This window comes from Henckelia pumila, unplaced genomic scaffold, assembly GCF_033568475.1.
Source record: "Henckelia pumila isolate YLH828 unplaced genomic scaffold, ASM3356847v2 CTG_461:::fragment_3, whole genome shotgun sequence".
In the NCBI taxonomy this organism is placed as follows: domain Eukaryota; kingdom Viridiplantae; phylum Streptophyta; class Magnoliopsida; order Lamiales; family Gesneriaceae; genus Henckelia; species Henckelia pumila.
In genome coordinates, this window is record NW_027331831.1 from 9,929,928 (window position 1) to 9,939,869 (window position 9,942).

Consider the following 9,942-nt stretch of genomic DNA (forward strand, 5'->3'; position numbering starts at 1 on the left):
CCAAATAATTATGAGAAAAATAAAGGTGGCAGATGCCCATTAACTTTATCTTTTACTTGAGAGAAGAACAAAGGCAAGTGCTTGATTCTTCTGCAAATGGGACTAGCTAGTTAATAACACGTCTAAATTAAAGAAAGAAAAACAAATCCATTGTGGTTTCTTTAAATGTATGGTATGTGAGAGAGAAATCAAGTAGATTCCCAAGGAATGGTTTATTTTGATTTCTTTCTCACTTTTGGTTTTAATTGCCTCTTGCTTTTTCTCTTTATTCACTCTACTTTGCATTTAGGTCCATAATTCACATTTGCTTTATGTTTTCTTGAAATGCAAATGGCATTTTGTCCTTCAACACATTAAGCAACCTTAGGAAACGTTTGACTACAACAATAGCTTTGCAGAGTGGTGATTCTTGGTGGGAGTTCTTGATTTTGGAGGTTTTTGGTTAGTGTTTTCCTTTGTAAATTTACGTGTAAATCTGATCAGTAAGAAATTGTATGGACTGAGAGTTTAATTATGTGTTTATTTTACAGTGAGTTGAAAAAAAAAAGAAGGTAAGAGTAAATATGGCAGGAGGTGGAGCAGCTGCACCACCACCAAAACAAGATGAGTTGATACCACATCCAGTCAAAGATCAGCTCCCTGGTGTTTCTTACTGCATCACAAGCCCACCACCATGGCGTTAGTCCTCTTTCCTGTTCAATATTTTCGCCATGCAATCATGTTTGTATAGCTTCAAATTCTATGTTCATTGTTTGTAAAAATCAAAGTTTTGAATCGCATTTTTGTTTTTTGTTTTGTTTTTTGGGTGTTTTTCATGTGTGGCTGACAGTTCAAAAGCCACCAATAAGAAAGTACTTGTGCTCTAGGACGTTCTTGAACTCGTTACCTCTCGAGCTTGTGGAAAGCAACACAATCTGTCTTTAACTGGTTTCAAGATCATAAATCTTATGTTTAGCATGCAATTTTTGTTCCCATTTTGAAGGTTATTGGATAGGCTAATCTAAGCGTGTTTGCTGAATTCTTGTTTTAATATTGGATTCTTGCTTAATGCAGCTGAGGCAATACTGCTTGGTTTCCAGCACTACATTGTGATGCTTGGTACTACGGTTCTCATACCCTCCTTTCTGGCTCCTCAAATGGGAGGAGGAAAGGCAAATATTTTATTTACTGAAAAGGGCTCAATTTTGAATGGTTTTCAAGAACTATGATGCTTTTCTAGATTTTAACTAAACAAAATTGTTCCTTGGTTAGAAAGAGAAGGCTCAAATGATTCAGACACTACAATTTGTTGCTGGTTTGAATACGCTAGCTCAGACGTTACTCGGGACTCGACTGCCTGCTGTGATTGGAGGTTCTTATACATATATCCCCGCAACTTTGTCGATTGTCTTGGCTGGTCGATATAGTGAAATCTTGGAACCTGAAGAGGTGATCAATGAGCCCTCCGGTCGTTTTTAGCCTATGTAAAAGAGTTGTATTAGTTAGTTTGATTCGGTAATTGGTGTTATGTGTAGAGATTCAAGAGGATTATGAGAGGAATTCAGGGGGCTATGATTGTAGCTTCCACTCTTCAAATTGTTATCGGCTTTAGCGGCCTTTGGAGAAACGTTACTAGGTGATGTATCTATTGTTCTGTTTGAAATACATTATCATGGAGAAAAGGAAATTAAAATCAAGAATCATATGTTTTAGCAGAGGTTGCTAAATCAGTTTCCTCTCATGTACATAATCCAGGTTCTTGAGTCCACTTTCTACAGTTCCATTGGTAGCTCTCAGTGGATTTGGGCTTTATGAGCTTGGTTTTCCTCTGGTAACCATAAAGTGTTCTTTTAGAAAAGAATATTGAATCCAGTGTTTCAAAATGAAGCTAATTTACAAATATCGTTGCATAATGCTTCCCAATACGTGAATTGTTCATGCTTTTCTACATTTCCAGGTAGCAAAATGTGTGGAGATTGGACTGCCTCAGCTCATCTTACTAGTGATCTTTTCGCAAGTGAGTTTCATACTTTCATTGCATATTGTCACCGTCCTCTCCGCGTTCGGAGCTTCTAATAACATAATCTGCTGAATGGCTTTTGCAGTGCTTACCTCATCTGATGAAAGGTGGAAAACACGTCTTTACTCGTTTTGCTGTGCTATTCTCCGTCATTTTAGTGTGGATTTATGCTCATTTACTCACCATTGGTGGAGCATACAAACATGCGGCGCCAACGACTCAATTAAGCTGTAGAACTGACCGTGCTGGAATCATAAGTGGCTCTCCTTGGTAAGGCTCGTCGTGTAGTTTTCATAACCTGGTAAAATGGAACCTTTTGTTCCGTGGTTCTCGATTGAAGAAAGTATGAAAGCGATGAGAAATGGGTGAAAAGTTTCTGATATTCTCAGATTCTTGGAGCTTATGACTTCTACTGATAGATTCTCACTTTCTACAGGATCAGAGTTCCGTATCCATTTCAATGGGGAGCTCCTACTTTCCATGCCGGAGAAGCATTTGCCATGATGGCGACTTCGTTTGTTACCCTTGTTGAGGTGCCTATATTTGTCAAGAATCCTATAAACAAATAGTTCAGTGCATCATTGCATGTTTCTATTGGTTTTATTTTCATAGGCAGTTTAATTGAACTAGAACCCATGAAGTTCTGTAAACTCGACTTGGACTTGATTCGTTTACACCCTAAGCAATAGCCATTCAGGTGGTAATTAACATTTCTGTTACTTTAACAACTGGCAGTCCACTGGTGCTTTCATTGCTGTGTCAAGGTATGCCAGTGCAACTCCTATGCCGCATTCTGTTCTTAGCCGAGGCGTTGGCTGGCAGGTAATTGGGCTTAAAATCATTTACTTTGCTTTCATAGACAGGCCAAAGTCTCACAAGAATTTGAATCCTAATATTATTTGAGTTTTTTTTGTTACAACTCTGTTTGTTTTCAGGGCATCGGCATATTGTTTTCTGGAATTTTCGGAACTGGAACTGGATCATCTGTTTCTATGTAGGATTCTTTGTTCTTTTCCCCTGGTTTAGCATAAACTTGCACTTGCAAACTCTGAACTCTCATATTGGACAGTGAAAATGCCGGTTTGCTCGGGTTGACACGAGTTGGAAGCCGAAGAGTTATACAAGTTTCTGCTGTTTTTATGATATTCTTTTCCATACTAGGCAAGTAATCGGATCTCTTTTTCCTTTTCATTTCAAATAAACTACCAAGAAACTTCTCTATGATGTTTAAATACTAACTTTGGCGAAATTCAGGCAAATTCGGAGCTGTCTTTGCTTCAATTCCAGCTCCAATAGTTGCTGCTTTATATTGCATTTTGTTTGCCTATGTTGGTATGCATGATCATTTAAAGTTCATCTATAATTTTCAATATATCTCACATGAATTAGCCCATTGAAATTAAAGAACTGAAAACCATAAATGAAAACACAGGGGTAGGAGGTCTCAGTTTCCTGCAATTCTGCAACTTGAATGCCTTCAGAACAAAGTTCATTCTTGCATTCTCAATCTTCATGGGCTTATCGATACCACAATATTTCAACGAGTACCGATCCGTAAAGGGCTATGGCCCCATCCATTCCCCAGCAAAATGGGTAAGCACTCATCACATAGTCTAAGTTTCTGCATAAACATGAATTCAAGAACTTGATCATTGGCTCTTATTGGCAGTTCAACGACATGATCAACGTTCCTTTCTCGTCGGAACCATTCGTTGCTGGAGTTTTGGCGCTGATCTTGGATGTCACGTTGCCTCCGAAAGACAGCACGACGAGGAAAGATAGAGGCATGCATTGGTGGGATAGGTTCCATTCATATAAAACAGATACAAGAAGTGAAGAGTTCTATTCCTTGCCTTGCAATCTCAACAAATTCTTCCCATCTGTGTAGATGTAGAGAGAATTAAATTGACAAAGCCATGAAGTCTTAAGTTTTTGCCTTGGTTTTTTAAGGACTTGGTGTGTGTTTTGGTTTAGCAGCAACAATTGCTTTATTTTGCCAACAAATCAAATATGTTATTAGTGTTTTCTAGGAACAAAAGAACACCCAATTTCATATTTGCTTCAATATTTGTTCAAATGACTCAAACATGCTATGGTTCCATCTTTCATCAACTTTTGCTAATTTAAGGAAGATTTGCAATTATTTTACGAGTATTAATTCAAAAGTCATGTTAGATATACACTTTAAGTTCATAATCGAGATGACATTTTTCTGTTTTAAGTGTAACAAACATAGAATAAAAAATTGGGTGATGCTACATGTACACATAGGATTACACGTTTGGTTACACATTACGCTTGAAATCACCAAATTATCCATTCATCTTATTTGAAAAAACTCTTTAAAAAATACATCAAGGATAATTATGTAATTTCAAGTGCAATGTGTAACTCAACGTGTAATCCTCCGTGTACGTGTAGCATTTCCCTAAAAAGTATAAAAAAGATATCTTGGATTCAAGGATATTTTTATAATTTTTCATGCAAAATATAATCTAAAGTGTACACCAACAATTTTTCTTAATTCAAATTTGACCCCTCAAACTGTTGTTGACGTTCTTTTACTTCAAATTAGTTGCATCACTCCACCCGTTAATTATTAACAAACCCTAAACCATGTTTTCTTTAGGAAAAAAAAAAATCAACCTTTTTGTTTAAAATATTTAACCTTTTCGAAAAAAAAATGTTGGTTACAATTATTTTTCATTAAATACGGATTATATGAAATACGCAACATATATTATCTCAAGTGCTAGTGTAAAAGAAACAATGTGTTGTGGAGTGGTGTGGCGACGAATCAAGATTAAGCTTTTAAGTATTATAAATTTAAGTGATCTTGTTCAGAGCTTAAATATATAAAAAAATATATAATTTCCAATATAATTTTAACTAATTCAAGTCAAATAATATAAAATCATAAAAAAAATGAAATCCATAGTTTATAGTATGTTATAAAATAATATATCAAAATTTACCCTTATTATCATATTATTCTCGGATTTTTTTTTAAAAAAAAGCGCATTTTATTGGGTATTATCTTAGGCCAATAATATAATACAATTTGACCACGGATTGACCATTTTCTCATTTTTAGCAAAATCATAGCGCCCAGCTAATCAAAATTACATTATCCCCCTTAATATATATTTTCATTTACATTAGTTAATTATTAAAATGATAAAATCATAATTTATTAATTTATCTCAATTTAATCAATCAAATTAAACATATTTTTTTTTTATCAAATATTACTCCGTTTCCAACTCACATATTTTAATAATTATATATATATAAATATATATATATATAGAGAGTTTCGATATCACGCACCCTAGTGTGCAGGATTTTCATTAGCGACCACTAAAACTCAGTGGGTTTTAGTGATTTCTAAAAAAAGAAATGAAACACTAAAACTCACTGGTCACTCACGAAAATCCTGCACACTAAGGTATGTGGTATCATATATATATATATATATATATATATATATATAATCACATTATATTGTGAACGAACCTTAATTAAAGCATTGGCTTCTTTCTCCTACCGAGTAGCCTAGGAAAAAAATACTTGCAAGATCTTTTACCAATATAAAACAAGATGTTGTTTCATTATTGATGGATGAAACAAAGTAATTCACGTGTCAGTAGCACTTTTGTCAATAGGCAAAAATACAAATTTCACATGGACAATGGGGTCCGATTACACACAATGGGGAAAGGATAAAAACAGGAATTTAGTCTCATAAAGCAATATAATTTTACAAACAAAACAACTATTTTACATGAGATGACACTATGCCCACCACTTTTTGTTAATTTATCCCAATTATCACACTTTAGTGTCTCCATATATTCAAGCAGACATCAAATTTTGCGTAAAATCATCTGCATTATTTAGCAGGCAAGAAGACCAGCTCGTACACGTGTCATTCTGTGATCGGTTCGTTTCGCAAACAATGTCCTACCGAACAAATACATTCGATCCAAAATATTGGCATTTGATTCACCGGAGATTTAATTTTCGCATGGATTAACGTTAGATAAATAATTACAAATTTTTTGGCCCGTTTTTTAGTTACTCGACAACAAAAAGACAATGTAGTACAATTATAATATTTTAAACCATACAATAGTTCGATTATCTCGTTTCGATTGCTCTCATAACTGAAATAATTATTTCACCACAAACCAAAATAAATCATTTGCATGGAATTGAGAGATCCCTTTGGATGATGAAAAGTGTAAAAGAAAGTGGAGGGCTTTTGAGAGAATTATGAGTGGGGTGAAAGTGTCGAAAAGGTTGTCGACTTGTCTCACACTTTACCCTTTTTTGTACGTGTTGTTATTTTACAATTATTCAACTTAATATTGTTTTCATCTTCGCAATTTTTATTTTTTTTAAATACAACTATATAATTTTAAATAACATAACTCCAATTGAGAGGATTAATGTGTCATTTTTGGAAAGTATACATGAAATTAATAGTCCCTTAGAGACGTTTGAGCTAATGAAATATGTGAGTCTTTGATCAATAGTCAGAAGTTCGATTTTTCTCTGCTAACATTTTTACAGACGATTCTTGTCACAACTCACATAGAGGTTGTTGAATGCGGTTTACCTGAATAATGTGATTTGTATGTTATTGTGTTAGCAAAAAAAATTATTCAATACACATTGAAAGATAATGTCTATCAACTTTATCGAAAATTTTTTGTTTTTTTTTGTTTTAAAATAAGAAAGCAAGCAAGCAAACTAGTGCTTCCATGAATGTATTACGAAAGGGTTAGTGAACGGTTTTATTGAATAAAAAAAAGGGGCGAACACATCCCTCAAATTCAAAAATAATATGTAAATTGATAAAAAAAAATTATCTATCAAAATATACTTCCTCCTAAAAAAAATATTGTATCAAGACCCATTACAAAATAATTTGGATATATATATATATAATGGGTGTCAATCACTTGAACATCTGGAAAAAAATAAATAAAAGTGTCCATGATAGTGTGCAGATTATCATTCATATATACATATATATATATATATATAATTTTGATATTATGATTCATGGGCAACCATCATGGATATCTACATGGACAACAACTGACGTGATATATTATAAATATAAATATATATAAACATGAATTATGGATGCAGGTATCTCTATCACAATTTTCCTAGGCGTGGGTGCTTGCACATGGCACCTAGATGTCTCTAGAGATTTTTCATTACGTTTTTTAGATCGAAATTTTAAGGTAAATTCGATAGGCAGCAATATATAACATAATTAACTTAATTTTGGTGATATATATATACACACGTAGAAAATCCAATCAAAAAAAGGTTTAGAAACAGAACCTATTTTGATTATTCGAACAAACCAAATAGTTACGAAATCATATGACAATAGTTTTTTTGGTTCTTTATGTTTGTCATTTTGCAATTTCGATCATCTATGTTTTCAGATTTTAGTTTTAGTCTGTTATCTTTGTTTTTTTTTTTTTTTGGCAATTTTAGTCTTTTTTCCGATATAATGTTGATGTGACATCAATGCAGTGCTGATGTGGAGTCGACGTAGATGACGTCACTTAAGCATTTTTGAAGAAAATTGACTAAAAATTGCCAAAAATTTGAACATGCTGGACAGAAACTAAAATCTAAAAATATAGATGATCGAAATCGTAAAATAAGAAACATATCGAACACAAATTGTAATTTTTCCCAAAATCATATTTACCACTTCTAATGTTATCCTACCCCATGGAGAGCTAGATTTGGCTCAATTATATAACAGTGAGTGAGGCTTAGTGTGTTATAAGCGTCTTGGAATTATAGTTAATGTGTATAGTTATATTTATTTTGTTTTATCCATCTCATTATTAAATAAGGGTATGTTAGGATTTACAAGTAAAATATGTGTTTTCTCATTAATTTATGTTTAAGCAACTTCCATACAGTTTTTGATGCATAGTTTTATATTTCCTCACGGTTAAATGTATAAGAAAAAAAAAATCAAGTTTCGTTCATTATAATATTTTTACTATTTGGGTTTTTTTTTGGGTTTAATTCTGTCTTGTTACGTTGAATTAAGTTATGAGTAAACTCCCTCTTTTAATTTATTCTTTTTTTAAAAAAAATTATTCATTTTTCCAAAGAGACGTTATGTTGCTCTGATGTGTTGTCTGCATATTCATGTTGCGGCATTATTTTCGTCAATAAATGAATAAATTGCCATAAAAAATGAAATATACAATTTTAGCATTGAACTCTGATAATATAGGTAATCAAAACTTCAAAGAAGCAAATTACTAAAATGGTTAAATTAAACCAAATTTGTAATTATTTTTCCCATTGATAATCCCCACGAAGACTATCGAATACTAGACAAAAAAAATTTCCCACGCTTCACATTTGACACATTTTATGCTACACAGGTTGTTCTTCGCCCAATGCAGCATCTCCCTTTCATAGGTGCATAGAAATCCCTTCACATTTCGTGTCTTCTTAGTTCTTTAATATAAATTTATACTATATAAAAAGAATTTACCTATTAGAAAAAAAGGACACGATATTTTTTTGTCAAAATTACACTTGTATGATATAGATATTACACTTTCGTTTTTGTCTTTTTGTTTTTGTTTTTGTTTTAAATAAATCGACATTTCAAATTGCAGTTCAATCCCTCGATAATTTTTACAACTATGATATATACTACTCTTTATATGAATATAAATCAAATTAATTAAAAAAATATTATACAAGCACGCAATACATACACGATACACTAATAAATAAATAAAAATGAAAGTGCCGGTTAATTTTGTGGCCGCGGCCAGCCGTGGCAATTGGCAAACCTGGTGTACGTAGTTCTTTCCTTTCCTTTCCTTTCCTTTCCTTTATTTATTTATTTATTTTTTTTTCAAAAACAAAATTTATATTAAATTGCTTATGAACTGGTTATGATTTGAAGCCTATACATTATCACATTTTCTAAGAGAAGGTTCTTTTTGGTTGAAACACCATTAACAAAAGTACCAAAACAATGAATTTGTTTGCAAGCCATATTCTTTTAAAACAACAAGCACAAGAGATGGCGTGGAGTCGTGGACTCGGGATTTTTCGAGAGGACTGGGATATACTAAAGTAGTATTTGAGAAAACTTTTAAGAAGCACTTTTAAACTTTTTATTATCAAAAATTTCAAAATTTTGTTAAAAAAAAGCTGAGAAGTGCTTCCTGTAATATCTCCCAAACACTACCTAATAATAAATGTTGGAAAAAAAATACACATGATATTCAAATATTTTCTTTTTTTACGTTAAAATCCAAATGTTTTCAACTGAGTACAAGATAAGTATCTATAACTCATTCCAAAATTGGTTTTTATTTTTTCAAAAAATATATATATTATGACACAATCATGGTCCTTTCCTAGTTACCTTATAATCTTATTCGAATAATGCTTGTGTTGCCAATTTTTGAGAAAGAAGGTGAGGAAATTAAGCCACTTTAATTAAACGTTTAAACTTTCAATGCAGTCGTATCATAAAATTAGTATTTATTAATTGGATTTACAAGGAAAGACCCCTTTCAGTTAATTATTTTATGAATATAGTTTTAAAAAATATTATTTTAAAAATATATATATAATATTAAAATTTTGAATGATTTTTATCGGCAATGTCCATGAAGCTCCATGACATGTGCAAGGTTCACAGACATGGCCACTAGATTAGAATGTTTTTTCTCACCAATAAAACATATATTCAACTTGTAGTAAAGTCTGGCCCCCCACAAGGTACAGATCCATAGAGCAAAATAGAAATTGTAATTATATCCCAATTTAAAGCTGTCCCAAACAGTAGAAAACTGAGCCTCTCAGCATTTAATAATAATTGGGTCTCCAGTTCCACATAAGTTCAAAAAAAAAAAAAAAATCAT

At 32.3% G+C, this 9,942-nt stretch overlaps 1 protein-coding gene across 1 annotated transcript; it reads left to right on the top strand.

The window, feature by feature from the left end:
* Positions 1–208: 208 nt before the first annotated feature.
* Positions 209–4,117, top strand: LOC140871295 (nucleobase-ascorbate transporter 7-like). Its single transcript, XM_073273739.1, has 15 exons — positions 209–441; positions 531–678; positions 1,054–1,151; positions 1,252–1,428; positions 1,515–1,615; positions 1,735–1,810; positions 1,937–1,996; positions 2,085–2,269; positions 2,436–2,532; positions 2,735–2,821; positions 2,935–2,993; positions 3,069–3,160; positions 3,254–3,331; positions 3,432–3,592; positions 3,669–4,117. The coding sequence occupies exons 2-15, from the start codon at positions 564–566 to the stop codon at positions 3,885–3,887; spliced, it is 1,605 nt and encodes a 534-aa protein (XP_073129840.1). The 5' UTR covers positions 209–441; positions 531–563; the 3' UTR covers positions 3,888–4,117.
* The last annotated feature ends 5,825 nt before the right edge of the window (positions 4,118–9,942 follow it).